Source organism: Oncorhynchus mykiss, chromosome 10 (genome assembly GCF_013265735.2).
Source record: "Oncorhynchus mykiss isolate Arlee chromosome 10, USDA_OmykA_1.1, whole genome shotgun sequence".
NCBI lineage: Eukaryota > Metazoa > Chordata > Actinopteri > Salmoniformes > Salmonidae > Oncorhynchus > Oncorhynchus mykiss.
In genome coordinates, this window is record NC_048574.1 from 81,098,283 (window position 1) to 81,124,929 (window position 26,647).

Consider the following 26,647-nt stretch of genomic DNA (forward strand, 5'->3'; position numbering starts at 1 on the left):
TATATAGTGGTACTACTATAGACCAGAGCCCTATTCCCTATATAGTGGTACTACTATAGACCAGAGCCCTATTCCCTATATAGTGGTACTACTATAGACCAGAGCCCTATTCCCTATATATTGGTACTACTATAGACCAGAGCCCTATTCCCTATATAGTGGTACTACTATAGACCAGAGCCCTATTCCCTATATAGTGGTACTACTATAGACCAGAGCCCTATTCCCTATATAGTGGAACTACTATAGACCAGGGCCCTATTCCCTATATAGTGATCTACTAGTGACCAGAGCCCTATTCCCTATATAGTGGTACTACTATAGACCAGAGCCCTATTCCCTATATAGTGGTACTGCTATAGACCAGAGCCCTATTCCCTATATAGTGGTACTACTATAGACCAGAGCCCTATTCCCTATATAGTGGAACTACTATAGACCAGAGTCCTATTCCCTATATAGTGGTACTACTATAGACCAGAGCCCTATTCCCTATATAGTGGTACTACTATAGACCAGAGCCCTATTCCCTATATAGTGGTACTACTATAGACCAGAGCCCTATTCCCTATATAGTGGTACTACTATAGACCAGAGCCCTATTCCCTATATAGTGGTACTACTATAGACCAGAGCCCTATTCCCTATATAGTGGTACTACTATAGACCAGAGCCCTATTCCCTATATAGTGGTACTACTATAGACCAGAGCCCTATTCCCTATATAGTGGTACTACTATAGACCAGAGCCCTATTCCCTATATAGTGGAACTACTATAGACCAGGGCCCTATTCCCTATATAGTGATCTACTAGTGACCAGAGCCCTATTCCCTATATAGTGGTACTACTATAGACCAGAGCCCCATTCCCTATATAGTGGTACTACTATAGACCAGAGCCCTATTCCCTATATAGTGGTACTACTATAGACCAGAGCCCTATTCCCTATATAGTGGAACTACTATAGACCAGGGCCCTATTCCCTATATAGTGATCTACTAGTGACCAGAGCCCTATTCCCTATATAGTGGTACTACTATAGACCAGAGCCCTATTCCCTATATAGTGGTACTGCTATAGACCAGAGCCCTATTCCCTATATAGTGGTACTACTATAGACCAGAGCCCTATTCCCTATATAGTGGAACTACTATAGACCAGAGTCCTATTCCCTATATAGTGGTACTACTATAGACCAGAGCCCTATTCCCTATATAGTGGTACTACTATAGACCAGAGCCCTATTCCCTATATAGTGGTACTACTATAGACCAGAGCCCTATTCCCTATATAGTGGTACTACTATAGACCAGAGCCCTATTCCCTATATAGTGGTACTACTATAGACCAGAGCCCTATTCCCTATATAGTGGTACTACTATAGACCAGAGCCCTATTCCCTATATAGTGAACTACTGGTGACCAGAGCCCTATTCCCTAAACACGCACACAGACAGAGCAGGACTCACGCGTAGTGCTAGCCCTAAACACACACAGACAGAGCAGGACTCACGCGTAGTGCTAGCCCTAAACACACACACAGACAGAGCAGGACTCACGCGTAGTGCTAGCCCTAAACACACACAGACAGAGCAGGACTCACGCGTAGTGCTAGCCCTAAACACACTCAGACAGAGCAGGACTCACGCGTAGTGCTAGCCCTAAACACACACAGACAGAGCAGGACTCACGCGTAGTGCTAGCCCTAAACACACACAGACAGAGCAGGACTCACGCGTAGTGCTAGCCCTAAACACACACACAGACAGAGCAGGACTCACGCGTAGTGCTAGCCCTAAACACACACAGACAGAGCAGGACTCACGCGTAGTGCTAGCCCTAAACACACTCAGACAGAGCAGGACTCACGCGTAGTGCTAGCCCTAAACACACACAGACAGAGCAGGACTCACGCGTAGTGCTAGCCCTAAACACACACAGACAGAGCAGGACTCACGCGTAGTGCTAGCCCTAAACACACACAGACAGAGCAGGACTCACGCGTAGTGCTAGCCCTAAACACACACAGACAGAGCAGGACTCACGCGTAGTGCTAGCCCTAAACACACACAGACAGAGCAGGACTCACGCGTAGTGCTAGCCCTAAACACACACAGACAGAGCAGGACTCACGCGTAGTGCTAGCCCTAAACACACACAGACAGAGCAGGACTCACGCGTAGTGCTAGCCCTAAACACACACAGACAGAGCAGGACTCACGCGTAGTGCTAGCCCTAAACACACACAGACAGAGCAGGACTCACGCGTAGTGCTAGCCCTAAACACACACAGACAGAGCAGGACTCACGCGTAGTGCTAGCCCTAAACACACACAGACAGAGCAGGACTCACGCGTAGTGCTAGCCCTAAACACACACAGACAGAGCAGGACTCACGCGTAGTGCTAGCCCTAAACACACACAGACAGAGCAGGACTCACGCGTAGTGCTAGCCCTAAACACACACAGACAGAGCAGGACTCACGCGTAGTGCTAGCCCTAAACACACACAGACAGAGCAGGACTCACGCGTAGTGCTAGCCCTAAACACACACAGACAGAGCAGGACTCACGCGTAGTGCTAGCCCTGAACACACACAGACAGAGCAGGACTCACGCGTAGTGCTAGCCCTAAACACACACAGACAGAGCAGGACTCACGCGTAGTGCTAGCCCTAAACACACACAGACAGAGCAGGACTCACGCGTAGTGCTAGCCCTAAACACACACAGACAGAGCAGGACTCACGCGTAGTGCTAGCCCTAAACACACACAGACAGAGCAGGACTCACGCGTAGTGCTAGCCCTAAACACACACAGACAGAGCAGGACTCACGCGTAGTGCTAGCCCTAAACACACACAGACAGAGCAGGACTCACGCGTAGGCCTCGAAGTCTCCGTTGTTGATGGATTCGATCAGCTGCTCTGTGACTTTGATGATCTCCTGCTTCCGAGCTGGAAACACACAAACACAACATGACCACAACATGACCACAACGTCACCACAATCTCACCACAACGTCACCACAACCTCAGGTCAACATTAGCCCAACAACACAATCTGACATACATTAAATCAGGGCTGTTAAATAGATCATCAGATTACTATATCATGTGATGTGGTTAGTTGATATGTTAAATAGATCATCAGATTACTACATCATGTGATGTGGTTAGTTAATAGATCAGATTACTACATCATGTGATGTGGTTAGTTAATAGATCATCAGATTACTACATCATGTGATGTGGTTAGTTAATAGATCAGATTACTACATCATGTGATGTGGTTAGTTAATAGATCATCAGATTACTACATCATGTGATGTGGTTAGTTAATAGATCATCAGATTACTACATCATGTGATGTGGTTAGTTAATAGATCAGATTACTACATCATGTGATGTGGTTAGTTAATAGATCATCAGATTACTACATCATGTGATGTGGTTAGTTAATAGATCAGATTACTACATCATGTGATGTGGTTAGTTAATAGATCATCAGATTACTACATCATGTGATGTGGTTAGTTAATAGATCAGATTACTACATCATGTGATGTGGTTAGTTAATAGATCAGATTACTACATCATGTGATGTGGTTAGTTAATAGATCAGATTACTACATCATGTGATGTGGTTAGTTAATAGATCAGATTACTACATCATGTGATGTGGTTAGTTAATACATCAGATTACTACATCATGTGGTGTGGTTAGTTAATAGATCAGATTACTACATCATGTGATGTGGTTAGTTAATAGATCAGATCACTACATCATGTGATGTGGTTAGTTAATAGATCAGATTACTACATCATGTGATGTGGTTAGTTAATAGATCAGATTACTACATCATGTGATGTGGTTAGTTAATAGATCAGATTACTACATCATGTGATGTGGTTAGTTAATAGATCATCAGATTACTACATCATGTGGTGTGGTTAGTTAATAGATCAGATCACTACATCATGTGATGTGGTTAGTTAATAGATCAGATTACTACATCATGTGATGTGGTTAGTTAATAGATCAGATTACTACATCATGTGGTGTGGTTAGTTAATAGATCAGATTACTACATCATGTGATGTGGTTAGTTAATAGATCAGATTACTACATCATGTGGTGTGGTTAGTTAATAGATCATCAGATTACTACATCATGTGATGTGGTTAGTTAATAGATCATCAGATTACTACATCATGTGGTGTGGTTAGTTAATAGATCATCAGATTACTACATCATGTGGTGTGGTTAGTTAATAGATCATCAGATTACTACATCATGTGGTGTGGTTAGTTATTAGATCAGATTACTACATCATGTGGTGTGGTTAGTTAATAGATCATCAGATTAATACATCATGTGATGTGGTTAGTTAATAGATCAGATTACTACATCATGTGGTGTGGTTAGTTAATAGATCAGATTACTACATCATGTGGTGTGGTTAGTTAATAGATCAGATTACTATATCATGTGATGTGGTTAGTTAATAGATCAGATTACTACATCATGTGGTGTGGTTAGTTAATAGATCAGATTACTACATCATGTGGTGTGGTTAGTTAATAGATCAGATTACTACATCATGTGGTGTGGTTAGTTAATAGATCAGATTACTACATCATGTGGTGTGGTTAGTTAATAGATCAGATTACTACATCATGTGGTGTGGTTAGTTAATAGATCAGATTACTATATCATGTGGTGTGGTTAGTTAATAGATCAGATTACTACATCATGTGATGTGATTAGATAATAGATCAGATCACTACATCATGTGATGTGGTTAGTTAATAGATCAGATTACTACATCATGTGGTGTGGTTAGTTAATAGATCATCAGATTACTACATCATGTGATGTGGTTAGTTAATAGATCATCAGATTACTACATCATGTGATGTGGTTAGTTAATAGATCCGATTACTACATCATGTGATGTGGTTAGATAATAGATCAGATTACTACATCATGTGGTGTGGTTAGTTAATAGATCAGATTACTATGTGATGTGGTTAGTTAATAGATCAGATTACTACATCATGTGGTGTGGTTAGATAATAGATCAGATTACTACATCATGTGATGTGGTTAGTTAATAGATCAGATTACTACATCATGTGATGTGGTTAGTTAATAGATCAGATTACTACATCATGTGATGTGGTTAGTTAATAGATCAGATTACTACATCATGTGGTGTGGTTAGATAATAGATCAGATTACTACATCATGTGGTGTGGTTAGTTAATAGATCATCAGATTACTACATCATGTGATGTGGTTAGTTAATAGATCAGATTACTACATCATGTGATGTGGTTAGTTAATAGATCAGATTACTACATCATGTGGTGTGGTTAGTTAATAGATCAGATTACTACATCATGTGATGTGGTTAGTTAATAGATCAGATTACTACATCATGTGGTGTGGTTAGTTAATAGATCAGATTACTACATCATGTGATGTGGTTAGTTAATAGATCAGATTACTACATCATGTGATGTGGTTAGTTAATAGATCAGATTACTACATCATGTGATGTGGTTAGTTAATAGATCATCAGATTACTACATCATGTGGTGTGGTTAGTTAATAGATCATCAGATTACTACATCATGTGATGTGGTTAGTTAATAGATCATCAGATTACTATATCATGTGGTGTGGTTAGTTAATAGATCAGATCACTACATCATGTGATGTGGTTAGTTAATAGATCAGATTACTACATCATGTGGTGTGGTTAGTTAATAGATCATCAGATTACTACATCATGTGATGTGGTTAGTTAATAGATCAGATTACTACATCATGTGATGTGGTTAGTTAATAGATCATCAGATTACTACATCATGTGGTGTGGTTAGTTAATAGATCAGATCACTACATCATGTGATGTGGTTAGTTAATAGATCAGATTACTACATCATGTGATGTGGTTAGTTAATAGATCAGATTACTACATCATGTGGTGTGGTTAGTTAATAGATCAGATTACTACATCATGTGATGTGGTTAGTTAATAGATCAGATTACTACATCATGTGATGTGGTTAGTTAATAGATCAGATTACTACATCATGTGATGTGGTTAGTTAATAGATCAGATTACTATATCATGTGATGTGGTTAGTTAATAGATCAGATTACTACATCATGTGGTGTGGTTAGATAATAGATCATCAGATTACTATATCATGTGATGTGGTTAGTTAATAGATCAGATTACTACATCATGTGATGTGGTTAGTTAATAGATCAGATTACTATATCATGTGATGTGGTTAGTTAATAGATCAGATTACTACATCATGTGGTGTGGTTAGTTAATAGATCAGATTACTATGTGATGTGGTTAGTTAATAGATCAGATTACTACATCATGTGATGTGGTTAGTTAATAGATCAGATTACTACATCATGTGATGTGGTTAGTTAATAGATCAGATTACTACATCATGTGGTGTGGTTAGTTAATAGATCAGATTACTACATCATGTGGTGTGGTTAGTTAATAGATCAGATTACTACATCATGTGGTGTGGTTAGTTAATAGATCAGATTACTACATCATGTGGTGTGGTTAGTTAATAGATCAGATTACTATATCATGTGATGTGGTTAGTTAATAGATCAGATTACTACATCATGTGATGTGGTTAGTTAATAGATCAGATTAATACATCATGTGATGTGGTTAGTTAATAGATCATCAGATTACTACATCATGTGATGTGGTTAGTTAATAGATCATCAGATTACTACATCATGTGATGTGGTTAGCTAATAGATCAGATTACTACATCATGTGATGTGGTTAGATAATAGATCAGATTACTACATCATGTGGTGTGGTTAGTTAATAGATCAGATTACTACATCATGTGGTGTGGTTAGTTAATAGATCAGATTACTATATCATGTGGTGTGGTTAGTTAATAGATCATCAGATTACTACATCATGTGATGTGGTTAGTTAATAGATCAGATTACTACATCATGTGATGTGGTTAGTTAATAGATCAGATTAATACATCATGTGATGTGGTTAGTTAATAGATCATCAGATTACTACATCATGTGATGTGGTTAGCTAATAGATCAGATTACTACATCATGTGGTGTGGTTAGTTAATAGATCAGATTACTACATCATGTGATGTGGTTAGTTAATAGATCAGATTAATACATCATGTGATGTGGTTAGTTAATAGATCATCAGATTACTACATCATGTGATGTGGTTAGTTAATAGATCAGATTACTACATCATGTGATGTGGTTAGTTAATAGATCAGATCACTATATCATGTGGTGTGGTTAGTTAATAGATCAGATTACTACATCATGTGGTGTGGTTAGTTAATAGATCAGATTACTACATCATGTGGTGTGGTTAGTTAATAGATCAGATTACTATGTGAGGTGGTTAGTTAATAGATCAGATTACTACATCATGTGATGTGGTTAGTTAATAGATCAGATTACTATATCATGTGATGTGGTTAGTATATAGATCAGATTACTATGTGAGGTGGTTAGTTAATAGATCAGATTACTATATCATGTGATGTGGTTAGTTAATAGATCAGATTACTATATCATGTGGTGTGGTTAGTTAATAGATCAGATTACTACATCATGTGGTGTGGTTAGTTAATAGATCAGATTACTATATCATGTGATGTGGTTAGTTAATAGATCAGATTACTACATCATGCGATGTGGTTAGTTAATAGATCAGATTACTACATCATGTGGTGTGGTTAGTTAATAGATCAGATTACTACATCATGTGATGTGGTTAGTTAATAGATCAGATCACTACATCATGTGACGTGGTTAGTTAATAGATCAGATTACTACATCATGTGATGTGGTTAGTTAATAGATCAGATTACTACATCATGCGATGTGGTTAGTTAATAGATCAGATTACTACATCATGTGGTGTGGTTAGTTAATAGATCAGATTACTACATCATGTGATGTGGTTAGTTAATAGATCAGATTACTACATCATGTGATGTGGTTAGTTAATAGATCAGATCACTACATCATGTGACGTGGTTAGTTAATAGATCAGATTACTACATCATGTGATGTGGTTAGTTAATAGATCATCAGATTACTACATCATGTGGTGTGGTTAGTTAATAGATCAGATTACTATATCATGTGATGTGGTTAGTTAATAGATCAGATTACTACATCATGTGATGTGGTTAGTTAATAGATCAGATTACTACATCATGTGATGTGGTTAGTTAATAGATCAGATTACTACATCATGTGATGTGGTTAGTTAATAGATCATCAGATTACTACATCATGTGATGTGGTTAGTTAATAGATCATCAGATTACTACATCATGTGATGTGGTTAGTTAATAGATCAGATTACTATATCATGTGGTGTGGTTAGATAATAGATCAGATTACTATGTGATGTGGTTAGATAATAGATCAGATTACTATGTGATGTGGTTAGTTAATAGATCAGATTACTACATCATGTGATGTGGTTAGTTAATAGATCAGATTACTACATCATGTGATGTGGTTAGTTAATAGATCATCAGATTACTACATCATGTGGTGTGGTTAGTTAATAGATCAGATTACTACATCATGTGGTGTGGTTAGTTAATAGATCAGATTACTACATCATGTGATGTGGTTAGTTAATAGATCAGATTACTACATCATGTGGTGTGGTTAGTTAATAGATCAGATTACTACATCATGTGGTGTGGTTAGTTAATAGATCAGATTACTACATCATGTGATGTGGTTAGTTAATAGATCAGATTACTACATCATGTGGTGTGGTTAGTTAATAGATCAGATTACTATGTGATGTGGTTAGTTAATAGATCAGATTACTATGTGATGTGGTTAGTTAATAGATCAGATTACTATGTGATGTGGTTAGTTAATAGATCAGATTACTATGTGATGTGGTTAGTTAATAGATCAGATTACTATGTGATGTGGTTAGTTAATAGATCAGATTACTATGTGATGTGGTTAGTTAATAGATCAGATTACTATGTGATGTGGTTAGTTAATAGATCAGATTACTACATCATGTGATGTGGTTAGTTAATAGATCAGATTACTACATCATGTGGTGTGGTTAGTTAATAGATCAGATTACTACATCATGTGATGTGGTTAGTTAATAGATCAGATTACTATGTGATGTGGTTAGTTAATAGATCAGATTACTATGTGATGTGGTTAGTTAATAGATCAGATTACTACATCATGCGATGTGGTTAGTTAATAGATCAGATTACTATGTGATGTGGTTAGTTAATAGATCAGATTACTATGTGATGTGGTTAGTTAATAGATCAGATTACTATGTGATGTGGTTAGTTAATAGATCAGATTACTATGTGATGTGGTTAGTTAATAGATCAGATTACTATGTGATGTGGTTAGTTAATAGATCAGATTACTACATCATGTGATGTGGTTAGTTAATAGATCAGATTACTACATCATGAGGTGTGGTTAGTTAATAGATCAGATCACTACATCATGTGATGTGGTTAGTTAATAGATCATCAGATTACTACATCATGTGATGTGGTTAGTTAATAGATCAGATTACTACATCATGTGGTGTGGTTAGTTAATAGATCAGATTACTACATCATGTGGTGTGGTTAGTTAATAGATCAGATTACTACATCATGTGATGTGGTTAGTTAATAGATCAGATTACTACATCATGTGGTGTGGTTAGTTAATAGATCAGATTACTACATCATGTGATGTGGTTAGTTAATAGATCAGATTACTACATCATGTGATGTGGTTAGTTAATAGATCAGATTACTACATCATGTGGTGTGGTTAGTTAATAGATCAGATTACTACATCATGTGATGTGGTTAGTTAATAGATCAGATTACTACATCATGTGATGTGGTTAGTTAATAGATCAGATTACTACATCATGTGGTGTTGTTAGTTAATAGATCAGATTACTATGTGATGTGGTTAGTTAATAGATCAGATTACTACATCATGTGATGTGGTTAGTTAATAGATCAGATTACTACATCATGTGGTGTGGTTAGTTAATAGATCATCAGATTACTACATCATGTGGTGTGGTTAGTTAATAGATCAGATTACTATATCATGTGGTGTGGTTAGTTAATAGATCAGATTACTACATCATGTGATGTGGTTAGTTAATAGATCAGATTACTACATCATGTGGTGTGGTTAGTTAATAGATCAGATTACTACATCATGTGGTGTGGTTAGTTAATAGATCAGATTACTACATCATGTGATGTGGTTAGTTAATAGATCAGATTACTACATCATGTGATGTGGTTAGATAATAGATCAGATTACTACATCATGTGATGTGGTTAGTTAATAGATCAGATTACTACATCATGTGATGTGGTTAGATAATAGATCAGATTACTACATCATGTGATGTGGTTAGTTAATAGATCAGATTACTACATCATGTGATGTGGTTAGATAATAGATCAGATTACTACATCATGTGATGTGGTTAGTTAATAGATCAGATTACTACATCATGTGATGTGGTTAGATAATAGATCAGATTACTACATCATGTGATGTGGTTAGTTAATAGATCAGATTACTACATCATGTGATGTGGTTAGTTAATAGATCAGATTACTACATCATGTGGTGTGGTTAGTTAATAGATCAGATTACTACATCATGTGATGTGGTTAGTTAATAGATCAGATTACTACATCATGTGATGTGGTTAGTTAATAGATCATCAGATTACTACATCATGTGATGTGGTTAGTTAATAGATCAGATTACTACATCATGTGATGTGGTTAGATAATAGATCAGATTACTACATCATGTGATGTGGTTAGTTAATAGATCAGATTACTACATCATGTGATGTGGTTAGTTAATAGATCAGATTACTACATCATGTGATGTGGTTAGTTAATAGATCAGATTACTACATCATGTGATGTGGTTAGTTAATAGATCCGATTACTACATCATGTGGTGTGGTTAGTTAATAGATCATCAGATTACTACATCATGTGATGTGGTTAGTTAATAGATCAGATTACTACATCATGTGGTGTGGTTAGTTAATAGATCATCAGATTACTACATCATGTGATGTGGTTAGTTAATAGATCCGATTACTACATCATGTGGTGTGGTTAGTTAATAGATCATCAGATTACTACATCATGTGATGTGGTTAGTTAATAGATCAGATTACTACATCATGTGATGTGGTTAGTTAATAGATCAGATTACTACATCATGTGATGTGGTTAGTTAATAGATCATCAGATTACTACATCATGTGATGTGGTTAGTTAATAGATCAGATTACTACATCATGTGATGTGGTTAGTTAATAGATCAGATTACTACATCATGTGATGTGGTTAGATAATAGATCAGATTACTATATCATGTGATGTGGTTAGTTAATAGATCAGATTACTACATCATGTGATGTGGTTAGATAATAGATCCGATTACTACATCATGTGATGTGGTTAGTTAATAGATCATCAGATTACTACATCATGTGATGTGGTTAGTTAATAGATCCGATTACTACATCATGTGATGTGGTTAGTTAATAGATCAGATTACTACATCATGTGATGTGGTTAGTTAATAGATCAGATCACTACATCATGTGATGTGGTTAGTTAATAGATCAGATTACTACATCATGTGGTGTGGTTAGTTAATAGATCAGATTACTACATCATGTGATGTGGTTAGTTAATAGATCATCAGATTACTACATCATGTGATGTGGTTAGTTAATAGATCAGATTACTACATCATGTGATGTGGTTAGTTAATAGATCCGATTACTACATCATGTGATGTGGTTAGTTAATAGATCAGATTACTACATCATGTGGTGTGGTTAGTTAATAGATCAGATTACTACATCATGTGATGTGGTTAGTTAATAGATCATCAGATTACTACATCATGTGATGTGGTTAGTTAATAGATCAGATTACTACATCATGTGATGTGGTTAGTTAATAGATCAGATTACTACATCATGTGATGTGGTTAGTTAATAGATCATCAGATTACTACATCATGTGATGTGGTTAGTTAATAGATCATCAGATTACTACATCATGTGATGTGGTTAGTTAATAGATCATCAGATTACTACATCATGTGGTGTGGTTAGTTAATAGATCAGATTACTACATCATGTGATGTGGTTAGTTAATAGATCAGATTACTACATCATGTGGTGTGGTTAGTTAATAGATCAGATTACTACATCATGTGATGTGGTTAGTTAATAGATCAGATTACTACATCATGTGATGTGGTTAGTTAATAGATCATCAGATTACTACATCATGTGATGTGGTTAGTTAATAGATCATCAGATTACTACATCATGTGATGTGGTTAGTTAATAGATCAGATTACTACATCATGTGATGTGGTTAGTTAATAGATCAGATTACTACATCATGTGATGTGGTTAGTTAATAGATCATCAGATTACTACATCATGTGGTGTGGTTAGTTAATAGATCATCAGATTACTACATCATGTGATGTGGTTAGTTAATAGATCAGATTACTATATCATGTGATGTGGTTAGTTAATAGATCAGATTACTACATCATGTGATGTGGTTAGTTAATAGATCAGATTACTATATCATGTGATGTGGTTAGTTAATAGATCAGATCACTACATCATGTGATGTGGTTAGTTAATAGATCAGATTACTACATCATGTGATGTGGTTAGTTAATAGATCATCAGATTACTACATCATGTGATGTGGTTAGTTAATAGATCATCAGATTACTACATCATGTGATGTGGTTAGTTAATAGATCAGATTACTACATCATGTGATGTGGTTAGTTAATAGATCAGATTACTACATCATGTGATGTGGTTAGTTAATAGATCAGATTACTACATCATGTGGTGTGGTTAGTTAATAGATCAGATTACTACATCATGTGATGTGGTTAGTTAATAGATCATCAGATTACTACATCATGTGATGTGGTTAGATAATAGATCAGATTACTACATCATGTGGTGTGGTTAGTTAATAGATCATCAGATTACTACATCATGTGGTGTGGTTAGTTAATAGATCAGATTACTACATCATGTGGTGTGGTTAGTTAATAGATCAGATTACTACATCATGTGATGTGGTTAGTTAATAGATCAGATTACTACATCATGTGATGTGGTTAGTTAATAGATCAGATTACTACATCATGTGATGTGGTTAGTTAATAGATCATCAGATTACTACATCATGTGATGTGGTTAGTTAATAGATCAGATTACTACATCATGTGATGTGGTTAGTTAATAGATCAGATTACTACATCATGTGATGTGGTTAGTTAATAGATCATCAGATTACTACATCATGTGATGTGGTTAGTTAATAGATCAGATTACTACATCATGTGATGTGGTTAGTTAATAGATCATCAGATTACTACATCATGTGATGTGGTTAGTTAATAGATCATCAGATTACTACATCATGTGATGTGGTTAGTTAATAGATCATCAGATTACTACATCATGTGATGTGGTTAGTTAATAGATCATCAGATTACTACATCATGTGATGTGGTTAGTTAATAGATCATCAGATTACTACATCATGTGATGTGGTTAGTTAATAGATCAGATTACTACATCATGTGGTGTGGTTAGTTAATAGATCAGATTACTACATCATGTGATGTGGTTAGTTAATAGATCAGATTACTATATCATGTGATGTGGTTAGTTAATAGATCAGATTACTACATCATGTGGTGTGGTTAGTTAATAGATCATCAGATTACTACATCATGTGGTGTGGTTAGTTAATAGATCAGATTACTACATCATGTGATGTGGTTAGTTAATAGATCAGATTACTACATCATGTGATGTGGTTAGTTAATAGATCATCAGATTACTACATCATGTGATGTGGTTAGTTAATAGATCAGATTACTACATCATGTGATGTGGTTAGTTAATAGATCATCAGATTACTACATCATGTGATGTGGTTAGTTAATAGATCAGATTACTACATCATGTGATGTGGTTAGTTAATAGATCAGATTACTACATCATGTGATGTGGTTAGTTAATAGATCAGATTACTACATCATGTGGTGTGGTTAGCTGATATGTTAAATATCCATCCAGGTGTTGTGAGATCTGCAGGCGTCTGCAATGTCGTCAGCCTGGAAATGCGGCCTTTGACTCAGTCGCTCAGCCAGAAATAATGTGCGTGTTTATGGTTTATCTTCTCAAGGGACAGGGGGATAGTGACAGGGGGACAGTGACAGGGGGACAGGGACAGGGGGACACAGAAAGGAGGACAGAGACAGGGGGACAGAGACGGGGGGACAGAGACAGGGGGACAGAGACGGGGGGACAGAGACGGGGGGACAGAGACAGGGGGACAGAGACAGGGGGACAGAGACCAGGGGGACAGAGACGGGGGGACAGAGACAGGGGACAGGCACAGGGGGACAGAGAGACACAGAAAGGGGTCAGAGACAGGAGGAAATGAGACATGGGGACAGGAGAAAGAGGGACAGGAGACAGGGGGACACAAAGGAGGACAGAGATGGGGACAGGGACACAGAGAGGGGGACAGAGACGGGGACAGGGGGAAAGAGACAGGGGGACAGAGACAGGGGGAAATGAGACATGGGGACAGGAGACAGAGGGACAGGAGACAGGGGGACACAGAAAGGAGGACAGAGACAGGGGGACAAGGACACAGAGACAGGGGGACAGAGACAGGGGGAAATGACAGAGGGACAAGAGACAGGTTTCTCCAGAGTGGTTGAGTGGAGGCACAGGGAGTACAGGAGACATGGCCAGGGTTTCCACCCCATTAGAAGGGGACTTACTCTGGACTGATAAGGAGGGAGTAGAGGGGGACAGAGACTAGGAACAGGGACAGGTTTCTCCAGAATGGCTGAAGAGAGGGGACGGGAGGTAGAGGCGGGATATAGTCATGATCTCTACCCCAACAAAAGGGGACTTACTCTGGCCTGATGAGGAGGGATTAGAAGGGACACCCAGTACAGAGTGGACAGGGGATAGGTTTCTCCAGAGTGGTTGAGGGGAAATGCAGGAGACAGGGGATAGGTTTTTCCAGATTGGTTGAGGAGAGACCCAGGAGACAGGGGCAGGTTCACCAGAGTGGTTGAGGGGAGACAGTGGACAGGCTTCTCCAGAGTGGTTGAGGACAGACCCAGGAAACAGGTTTCTCCAGAGAGGTTGAGGACAGACCCAGGAAACAGGTTTCTCCAGAGTGGTTGAGGACAGACCCAGGAAACAGGTTTCTCCAGAGTGGTTGAGGACAGACCCAGGAAACAGGTTTCTCCAGAGTGGTTGAGGACAGACCCAGGAAACAGGTTCCTCCAGAGAGGTTGAGGACAGACCCAGGAAACAGGTTTCTCCAGAGTGGTTGAGGACAGACCCAGGAAACAGGTTTCTCCAGAGTGGTTGAGGACAGACCCAGGAAACAGGTTTCTCCAGAGTGGTTGAGGACAGACCCAGGAAACAGGTTTCTCCAGAGTGGTTGAGGACAGACCCAGGAAACAGGTTTCTCCAGAGTGGTTGAGGACAGACCCAGGAAACAGGTTTCTCCAGAGTGGTTGAGGACAGACCCAGGAAACAGGTTTCTCCAGAGTGGTTGAGGACAGACCCAGGAAACAGGTTTCTCCAGAGTGGTTGAGGACAGACCCAGGAAACAGCTTTCTCCAGAGTGGTTGAGGACAGACCCAGGAAACAGGTTTCTCCAGAGTGGTTGAGGACAGACCCAGGAAACAGGTTTCTCCAGAGTGGTTGAGGACAGACCCAGGAAACAGGTTTCTCCAGAGTGGTTGAGGACAGACCCAGGAAACAGGTTTCTCCAGAGTCGTTCAAGAGAGGCAGTGGGCAGGTTTCTCCGCAGGGGTTGAGGGGAGACACAGGAGACAGTGGACAGGGGGACAGGTTTCTCCGGAGTGGTTGAGGAGAGACCCAGTGGGACACTGGCTGGGGTACGGGGGGGGGGGGGGGGCATAGCCAGGGGACTTACTCTGTCCTGAAGAGGAGGGAGTCTGCCTGGGCTCAGAGGACTGAGTGGAACGTCCCTTAGAGCTCCACACACTACCTACCAAGTTCCCAAAACAGAGGACTGGCAGAGAGGACAGGTTTGTGTGTAGGGGGTGGGGGGGTTAACATGAATTTCAAATGTAGAAAATAATTCCATTCACAGAAAGAAAAGATAACAGGTAAGTGTGTTTAATAATAAATGTCTATGGAGTCTCAATCATCAGAAGGAAGAAGAGGAAGAGGGAAGGAGGAGAAAGATGAGGAAGAAGAGGAGAAGGTAGCTGAAGGTCAGAGTGAAAAGAGAGGTTTGAAAGACAGATGGAAGGAGAGAGAGGGCGACAGCCAGACAAAGATAGAGAGAGACAGAAAGACGAAGAGAGAGAGAGAGAAGGGGACAGAGACAAAGATAGAGAGAGAAGGGGACAGAGACAAAGATAGAGAGAGACAGAAAGACGAAGAGAGAGAGAGAAGGGGACAGAGACAAAGATAGAGAGAGAAGGGGACAGAGACAAAGATAGAGAGAGAAGGGGACAGACAGACAAAGAGAGAGAGAGAAGGGGACAGAGACAAAGATAGAGAGAGAGAAGGGGACAGAGACAAAGATAGAGAGAGAAGGAGACAGAGACAAAGATAGAGAGAGACAGAAAGACGAAGAGAGAGAGAGAAGGGGACAGAGACAAAGATAGAGAGAGAAGGGGACAGAGACAAAGATAGAGAGAGACAGAAAGACGAAGAGAGAGAGAGAAGGGGACAGAGAAAGATAGAGAGAGAAGGGGACAGACAGACAAAGATCGAGAGACAGAAAGACATACAAAGATAGAGAGAGACAGAAAGATGAAGAGAGAGAGAGAAGGGGACAGACAAGTGTCTCTACCTTTGACATCTTCGTCCTCGATGGTGGTGTTGGTGCTCTCTATAGACTCCTGGGAGAAAGAACGTATAGATTGATCTATAGCCTGGTGTACACCGAGTATCAGAACGTATAGATTGATCTATAGCCTGGTGTACACCGAGTATCAGAACGTATAGATTGATCTATAGCCTAGTGTACACCGAGTATCAGAACGTATAGATTGATCTATAGCCTGGTGTACACCGAGTATCAGATTTGGGATACCTGTGTAAACGCTGCCTAATACTTAAATCAGATCTCGTTTTGTCAGCTATCTACCATTTTTAATAAAGGGGCAATCTGCGATTTCTACATAAAACATTTTTTGTAACTTTTAAATGAATGACATACACTGAGTGTACAAAACATTAGGAACACCTTCCTGATATTGAGTTGCACCCCCGTTTTGTCCTCAGAACATCCTCAATTTGTCGGGGCATGGACTCTACAAGGTGTCGAAAGCATTCCACGGTGATGCTGACCCATGTTGACTCAAATGCACAGTTGTGTCAAAGTTGGCTGGATGTCCTTTGGGGGGTGGACCATTCTTGATACACACGGGAAACTGTTGAGGGTGGAAAAAACCCAGCAGCGTTGCAGTTCTTGACACACTCAAACCGGTGCGCCTTGGCACCTACTACCATTCCCCATTTGCCTTGCCCATTCATCCTCTGAATGGCTCGCACACAATCCATGTTTCAATTGTTTTAAGGCTTAAAAATCCTTCTTTAACTTGTCTCCTCCCCTTAATCTACACTGATTGAAGTGGATCTAACAAGTGACATCAATAAGGGATCATAGCTTTCACCTTGATTCACCAGGTCAATCTATGTCATGGAAAGAGCATGTTTTGTACACTCAGTGTGTAATGGTAGTTTATTAGGATCCCTATTATCTGTTTCTACAGCAGCAGCTACTCTTCCTGGGGTTTATTAGGACCATTATCTGTTTCTATAGCAGCAGCTACTCTCCCTGGGGTTTATTAGGATCATTATCTGTTTCTATAGCAGCAGCTACTCTTCCTGGGGTTTATTAGGATCATTATCTTTTTCTATAGCAGTAGCTACTCTTCCTGGGGTTTATTAGGATCATTATCTGTTTCTATAGCAGCAGCTACTCTTCCTGGGGTTTATTAGGATCATTATCTGTTTCTACAGCAGCTACTCTTCCTGGGGTATATTATGATCATTATCTGTTTCTATAGCAGCAGCTACTCTTCCTGGGATTTATTAGGATCATTATCTGTTTCTAAAGCAGCAGGTACTCTTCCTGGGGTTTATTAGGATCATTATCTGTTTCTATAGCAGCAGCTACTCTTCCTGGGGTTTATTAGGATCATTATCTGTTTCTATAGCAGCAGCTACTCTTCCTGGGATTTATTAGGATCATTATCTGTTTCTATAGCAGCAGCTACTCTTCCTGGGGTTTATTAGGATCATTATCTGTTTCTATAGCAGCAGCTACTCTTCCTGGGATTTATTAGGATCATTATCTGTTTCTAAAGCAGCAGGTACTCTTCCTGGGGTTTATTAGGATCATTATCTGTTTCTATAGCAGCAGCTACTCTTCCTGGGGTTTATTAGGATCATTATCTGTTTCTATAGCAGCAGCTACTCTTCCTGGGATTTATTCGGATCATTATCTGTTTCTAAAGCAGCAGCTACTCTTCCTGGGGTTTATTAGGATCATTATCTGTTTCTATAGCAGCAGCTACTCTTCCTGGGGTTTATTAGGATCATTATCTGTTTCTATAGCAGCAGCTACTCTTCCTGGGGTTTATTAGGATCATTATCTGTTTCTATAGCAGCAGCTACTCTTCCTGGGGTTTATTAGGATCATTATCTGTTTCTACAGCAGCAGCTACTCTTCCTGGGGTTTATTAGGATCATTATCTGTTTCTATAGCAGCAGCTACTCTTCCTGGGGTTTATTAGGATCATTATCTGTTTCTAAAGCAGCAGCTACTCTTCCCGGGGTTTATTAGGATCATTGTCTGTTTCTATAGCAGCAGCTACTATTCCTGGGGATTATTAGGATCATTATCTGTTTCTATAGCAGCAGCTACTCGTCCTGGGGTTTATTAGGATCCCCATTAGCTGTTTCTAAAGCAGCAGCTACTCTTCCCGGGGTTTATTAGGATCATTGTCTGTTTCTATAGCAGCAGCTACACTTCCTGGGGTTTATTAGGATCATTATCTGTTTCTACAGCAGCAGCTACTCTTCCTGGGGTTTATTAGGATCATTATCTGTTTCTATAGCAGCAGCTACTCTTCCTGGGGTTTATTGTGATCATTATATGTTTCTATAGCAGCAGCTTCTCTTCCTGGGGTTTATTAGGATAATTAGCTGTTTCTATAGCAGCAGCTTCTCTTCCTGGGGTTTATTAGGATAATTATCTGTTTCTATAGCAGCAGCTTCTCTTCCTGGGGTTTATTGGGATCATTATCTGTTTCTATAGCAGCAGCTTCTCTTCCTGGGGTTTATTAGGATAATTATCTGTTTCTATAGCAGCAGCTTCTCTTCCTGGGGTTTATTGGGATCATTATCTGTTTCTATAGCAGCAGCTACTCTTCCTGGGGTCCACACAGAATATTAAATAATACACAACATTAATAGATCAGAACAGCTCAAGGACAGAACTACATACATTTAATATAAAGTAAATAAATGTGTACACACAACAAAAATTAAACACACACACACTCACACACACACTCTGTCAGTGCTGTACCTTCTTCCCATCTATTGGGTTGTGGATCACTGTGGTCTGGGGTTCCTAGGGAGAGAGATGAAACAATACAAACAGAATAGATAGAGACAGCAGTGGGGGAGGAGGAGGTGGTGGAGGAGGTGGAGGTGGAGGTGGAGGAGGAGGAGGAGGTGGAGGAGGATGTGCAGGAGGAGGTAGAGGTGGAGGTAGAGCAGGAGGTTGAGGTGGAGGAAGAGGTAGAGCAGGAGGTTGAGGTGGAGGAGGTGGAGGAGGAGGAGGAGGTAGAGCAGGAGCTTGAGGTGGAGGAGGAGGTGGTAGAGGAGGTGGTGGAGGAGGAGGAGGAGGTATAGGAGGAGGTGGAGGAGGAGGTGGGGGTAGAGGAGGAGGTAGAGGAGGAGGTGGAGGTGGAGGTGGAGGAGGTAGAGTTAGAGCAGGAGGTTGAGGAGGAAGAGGAGGTGGAACAGGATGTGGAGGAGGTGGAGGTAGAGCAGGAGGTAGAGCAGGAGGTTGAGGTGGAGGAGGAGGTAGAGCAGGAGGTTGAGGTGGAGGAGGAGGTGATAGAGGAGGTGGAGGAGGAGGAGGTGGAGGAGGAGGTAGAGGAGGTTGAGGAGGAGGTGGAGGAGGAGGTAGAGGAGGGGGTGGAGGAGGTAGAGGAGTGTGACTCCGTGTGTGTGTGTGTGTGTGTGTGTGTGTGTGTGTGTGTGTGTGTGTGTGTGTGTGTGTGTGTGTGTGTGTGTGTGTGTGTGTGTGTGTTTGTGTGACTGTACCAAGTCTTAGCAGGACGGATGCTATCCTCGGCTGTAATCACTGAGACAGATTACACACTGTCATCAGTGTGTGTGTGTGTGTGGTGTGTTTGTGTGTGTGTGTGTATAACTGTTTATGTGTGTGTCATCATGGGAACAAAGGCATATAAAGATGTTGAGGTCATGCAGGGCATCAGTCATGTGACCAACACAGCCAGCGAATCAGCACACACCATGCACAAGTTGCAACCAAGCAGACCATCACTACCAGATTAAGGAGCCAACATCCTTTGGGCCTTCAGCTGAAAGGAAGGAAGGAAACAATGGAGAGAGGGAAGGAAGGAAGGAAGGAAGGAAGGAAGGAAGGAAGGAAGGAAGGAAGAGAGGGAGGGAAGGAAGGAAACAATGGAGAGAGGGAAGAAGGAAGGAAGGAAGGAAGAGAGGGAGGGAGGGAGGGAGGGAGGGAGGGAGGGAGGGAGGGAGGGAGGGAGGGAGGGAGGGAGGGAGGGAGGGAGGGAGGGAGGGAGGGAATATCTGTCTCATTGTTCAATCTGTGGTCAAATCCTACCGCAAGGTCAACACAGGGAGAAAGAGGGGAGTAAAGGGAGGTATGGAGGAGGAGGAAGGTGAGAGGAGGGTGTAGTATGTACCAGTGATGAGGAGGGAGGGAGGGAGGTATTGAGGGTGTAGTATGTACCAGTGATGAGGAGGGAGGTATGGAGGGTGTAGTATGTACCAGTGACGAGGAGGGAGGTATGGAGGGTGTAGTATGTACCAGTGATGAGGAGGGAGTAGAGGAAGGTATGGAGGGTGTAGTATGTACCAGTGAGGAGGAGGGAGTAGAGGGAGGTATGGAGGGTGTAGTATGTACCAGTGATGAGGAGGGAGTAGAGGGAGGTATGGAGGGTGTATTATGTACCAGTGATGAGGAGGGAGTAGAGGGAGGTATGGAGGGTGTAGTATGTACCAGTGAGGAGGAGGGGGTAGAGGGAGGTATGGAGGGTGTAGTATGTACCAGTGATGGGGAGGGAGGTATGGAGGGTGTAGTATGTACCAGTGATGAGGAGGGAGTAGAGGGAGGTATGGAGGGTGTAGTATGTACCAGTGAGGAGGAGGGAGTAGAGGGAGGTATGGAGGGTGTAGTATGTACCAGTGATGAGGAGGGAGTAGAGGAAGGTATGGAGGGTGTATTATGTACCAGTGATGAGGAGGGAGTAGAGGGAGGTATGGAGGGTGTAGTATGTGCCAGTGATGATGAGGGAGTAGAGGAAGGTATGGAGGGTGTATTATGTACCAGTGATGAGGAGGGAGTAGAGGAAGGTATGGAGGGTGTAGTATGTACCAGTGATGAGGAGGGAGTAGAGGGAGGTATGGAGGGTGTAGTATGTACCAGTGATGAGGAGGGAGTAGAGGGAGGTATGGAGGGTGTAGTATGTACCAGTGATGAGGAGGGAGGTATGGAGGGTGTAGTATGTACCAGTGATGAGGAGGGAGTAGAGGGAGGTATGGAAGGTGTAGTATGTACCAGTGATGAGGAGGGAGTAGAGGGAGGTATGGAGGGTGTAGTATGTACCAGTGATGAGGAGGGAGTAGAGGGAGGTATGGAGGGTGTAGTATGTACCAGTGATGAGGAGGGAGGTATGGAGGGTGTAGTATGTACCAGTGATGAGGAGGGAGGTATGGAGGGTGTAGTATGTACCAGTGATGAGGAGGGAGTAGAGGGAGGTATGGAGGGTGTAGTATGTACCAGTGATGAGGAGGGAGTAGAGGGAGGTATGGAGGGTGTAGTATGTACCAGTGATGGGGAGGGAGGTATGGAGGGTGTAGTATGTACCAGTGATGAGGAGGGAGTAGAGGGAGGTATGGAGGGTGTAGTATGTACCAGTGATGAGGAGGGAGTAGAGGGAGGTATGGAGGGTGTAGTATGTACCAGTGATGAGGAGGGAGTAGAGGAAGGTATGGAGGGTGTATTATGTACCAGTGATGAGGAGGGAGTAGAGGAAGGTATGGAGGGTGTAGTATGTACCAGTGAGGAGGAGGGGGTAGAGGGAGGTATGGAGGGTGTAGTATGTACCAGTGATGAGGAGGGAGTAGAGGGAGGTATGGAGGGTGTATTATGTACCAGTGATGAGGAGGGAGGTATGGAGGGTGTAGTATGTACCAGTGATGAGGAGGGAGTAGAGGGAGGTATGGAGGGTGTAGTATGTACCAGTGATGAGGAGGGAGTAGAGGGAGGTATGGAGGGTGTAGTATGTACCAGTGATGAGGAGGGAGTAGAGGGAGGTATGGAGGGTGTATTATGTACCAGTGATGAGGAGGGAGGTATGGGGGGTGTAGTATGTACCAGTGATGAGGAGGGAGTAGAGGGAGGTATGGAGGGTGTAGTATGTACCAGTGATGGGGAGGGAGTAGAGGGAGGTATGGAGTGTGTAGTATGTACAAGTGATGAGGAGGGAGTAGAGGGAGGTATGGAGGGTGTAGTATGTACCAGTGATGAGGAGGGAGTAGAGGGAGGTATGGAGGGTGTAGTATGTACCAGTGATGAGGAGGGAGTAGAGGGAGGTATGGAGGGTGTATTATGTACCAGTGATGAGGAGGGAGGTATGGAGGGTGTAGTATGTACCAGTGATGAGGAGGGAGTAGAGGGAGGTATGGAGGGTGTAGTATGTACCAGTGATGGGGAGGGAGTAGAGGGAGGTATGGAGTGTGTAGTATGTACCAGTGATGAGGAGGGAGTAGAGGGAGGTATGGAGGGTATAGTATGTACCAGTGATGAGGAGGGAGTAGAGGGAGGTATGGAGGGTGTATTATGTACCAGTGATGAGGAGGGAGGTATGGAGGGTGTAGTATGTACCAGTGATGAGGAGGGAGTAGAGGGAGGTATGGAGGGTGTAGTATGTACCAGTGATGAGGAGGGAGTAGAGGGAGGTATGGAGGGTGTAGTATGTACCAGTGATGAGGAGGGAGTAGAGGGAGGTATGGAGGGTGTATTATGTACCAGTGATGAGGAGGGAGGTATGGGGGGTGTAGTATGTACCAGTGATGAGGAGGGAGTAGAGGGAGGTATGGAGGGTGTAGTATGTACCAGTGATGGGGAGGGAGTAGAGGGAGGTATGGAGTGTGTAGTATGTACCAGTGATGAGGAGGGAGTAGAGGGAGGTATGGAGGGTGTAGTATGTACCAGTGATGAGGAGGGAGTAGAGGGAGGTATGGAGGGTGTAGTATGTACCAGTGATGAGGAGGGAGTAGAGGGAGGTATGGAGGGTGTATTATGTACCAGTGATGAGGAGGGAGGTATGGAGGGTGTAGTATGTACCAGTGATGAGGAGGGAGTAGAGGGAGGTATGGAGGGTGTAGTATGTACCAGTGATGGGGAGGGAGTAGAGGGAGGTATGGAGTGTGTAGTATGTACCAGTGATGAGGAGGGAGTAGAGGGAGGTATGGAGGGTGTAGTATGTACCAGTGATGAGGAGGGAGTAGAGGGAGGTATGGAGGGTGTAGTATGTACCAGTGATGGGGAGGGAGTAGAGGGAGGTATGGAGGGTGTAGTATGTACCAGTGATGAGGAGGGAGTAGAGGGAGGTATGGAGGGTATAGTATGTACCAGTGATGAGGAGGGAGTAGAGGGAGGTATGGAGGGTGTAGTATGTACCAGTGATGAGGAGGGAGTAGAGGGAGGTATGGAGGGTGTAGTATGTGCCAGTGATGAGGAGGGAGTAGAAGGAGGTATGGAGGATGTAGTATGTACCAGTGATGAGGAGGGAGTAGAGGGAGGTATGGAGGGTTTAGTATGTACCAGTGATGAGGAGGGAGTAGAGGGAGGTATGGAGGGTGTAGTATGTACCAGTGATGAGGAGGGAGTAGAGGGAGGTATGGAGGGTGTAGTATGTGCCAGTGATGAGGAGGGAGTAGAAGGAGGTATGGAGGATGTAGTATGTACCAGTGATGAGGAGGGAGGTATGGAGGGTGTAGTATGTACCAGTGATGGGGAGGGAGTAGAGGGAGGTATGGAGGGTGTAGTATGTACCAGTGATGAGGAGGGAGTAGAGGAAGGTATGGAGGGTGTAGTATGTACCAGTGATGAGGAGGGAGTAGAGGAAGGTATGGAGGGTGTATTATGTACCAGTGATGAGGAGGGAGTAGAGGAAGGTATGGAGGGTGTATTATGTACCAGTGATGGGGAGGGAGTAGAGGGAGGTATGGAGGGTGTAGTATGTGCCAGTGATGAGGAGGGAGTAGAGGAAGGTATGGAGGGTGTAGTATGTACCAGTGATGAGGAGGGAGTAGAGGGAGGTATGGAGGGTGTAGTATGTACCAGTGATGAGGAGGGAGGTATGGAGGGTGTAGTATGTACCAGTGATGAGGGAGTAGAGGGAGGTATGGAGGGCGTAGTATGTACCAGTGCTGGGGTTAAGCTGGTGTCTTTAGGACTGGTCACTGTGTTGGCTTTAGGACTGGTCACTGTGTTGGCTTTGTTGTTCGCCTGTAAAAGCAAGTAGTGTAGAGGGAACATCACACATCACATCACATCACAAACCTGACCTGACCTGACCTGGGTCAACTTTTATTTAGCTTTTAGCCTTACCTGGACAATGGAACCAACAGACAGACAGTCCCCTGATGTTTTATACTGTATCTAGATCCTACAGGGTTCAATAGACAGGACTATCTATACCAGAGTACTGAGATGGACTGACACAGGCTATCTATACCAGAGTACCGAGACAGGACTATCTATACCAGAGTACTGAGATGGACTGACACAGGCTATCTATACCAGAGTACTGAGACAGCTCTGACACAGGGCTATCTATACCAGAGTACTGACACAGGCTTATCTATACCAGAGTACTGAGACAGGACTATCTATACCAGAGTACTAAGAGAGCTCTGACACAGGACTATCTATACCAGAGTACTGAGACGGTCTGACACACGGCTATCTATACCAGAGTACTGAGAGAGCTCTGACACAGGGCTATCTATATCAGGGAACTGAGATGGACTGACACAGGACTATCTATACCAGAGTACTGAGACGGTTCTGACACAGGACTGTCTATACCGGAGTACTGACACAGGGCTCTCTATACCAGAGTACTGACACAGGGCTATCTATACCAGAGTACTGACACAGGACTATCTATACCAGAGTACTGAGACAGGGCTGACACAGGACAATCTATACCAGAGTACTGAGACAGGACTATCTATGCCAGAGTACTGAGACAGGGCTGTCTATACCAGAGTACTGAGACAGGGCTATCTATACCAGAGTACTGAGACAGGGCTGTCTATACCAGAGTACTGAGACAGGGCTGTCTAAACCAGAGTACTGAGACAGGGCTATCTATACCAGAGTACTGCCACAGGACTATCTATACCAGAGTACTGACACAGGACTATCTATACCAGAGTACTGAGATGGCAGAACTTAGTGACTACAGGAAACCAGAGACAAAACTACAGGAAATGGGAGGAGAGGTTAACAGGTTATCAGTGGTTACAGAAAAAAACACAGGGCCAATCAGCATCCTACTCTCTATGTTACATTACAACACACAGGGCCAATCAGCATCCTACCCTCTATGTTACATTACAACACACAGGGCCAATCAGCATCCTACTCTCTATGTTAGTGCACTGCTTTCTGCAGAGGGCTCTGACCAAAGGTAGTGTACAACGTAGGGAACCAAAATGGAGCCATTTGGAACGCTGCCCCAGAAACTCACCTTGACGGCGTCAGCCTTCTTGTTCAGCAGACTTTTGACTGCTGTAGAGAGGAAGGAAGGAAGGAAGGAAGGAAGGAAGGGAGGGAGGGAGAGAGAGAGAGAGAGAGAGGAAGGGGGAAGAGAGAGAGAGGAAGGGGGGGAGAGAGAGAGAGGAAGGGGGGAAGAGAGAGAGAGAGAGAGAGAGAGAGAGAGAGAGAGAGAGAGAGAGAGAGAGAGAGAGAGAGAGAGAGAGAGAGAGAGAGAGAGAGAGGAAGGGGGGAAGAGAGAGAGAGAGAGAGAGAGCGAGAGAGAGAGAGAGAGGAAGGTTAACACCAGTGTTTCTCACAGAGACAGAAAAGCCTCTATAGTGCAACAGGGCTGTGTTCATTAGACTCAAAACAAGAGGAAACGTTTTG

The 26,647-nt window shown here is 42.0% G+C and overlaps 1 protein-coding gene across 7 annotated transcripts in view; it reads right to left on the reverse strand.

Annotated features, from left to right (window-relative positions):
• LOC118936807 (calcium/calmodulin-dependent protein kinase type II delta chain) overlaps positions 1-26,647 on the reverse strand; it is a 108,248-nt gene that overhangs the window by 23,361 nt on the left and 58,240 nt on the right. For 4 of the 7 annotated variants that reach the window (XM_036934166.1, XM_036934163.1, XM_036934169.1 and 1 more), the window contains 6 exons: positions 26,253-26,293; positions 24,920-25,003; positions 19,796-19,840; positions 17,048-17,096; positions 16,157-16,255; positions 2,884-2,959 (listed from right to left, as the gene is read on the reverse strand). In XM_036934166.1, coding sequence (XP_036790061.1) covers positions 2,884-2,959; positions 16,157-16,255; positions 17,048-17,096; positions 19,796-19,840; positions 24,920-25,003; positions 26,253-26,293 — 394 coding nt within the window. The remainder of the gene's footprint in view (positions 1-2,883; positions 2,960-16,156; positions 16,256-17,047; positions 17,097-19,795; positions 19,841-24,919; positions 25,004-26,252; positions 26,294-26,647) is intronic. The other 3 variants (XM_036934165.1, XM_036934167.1, XM_036934168.1) reach the window with 3 other exon arrangements.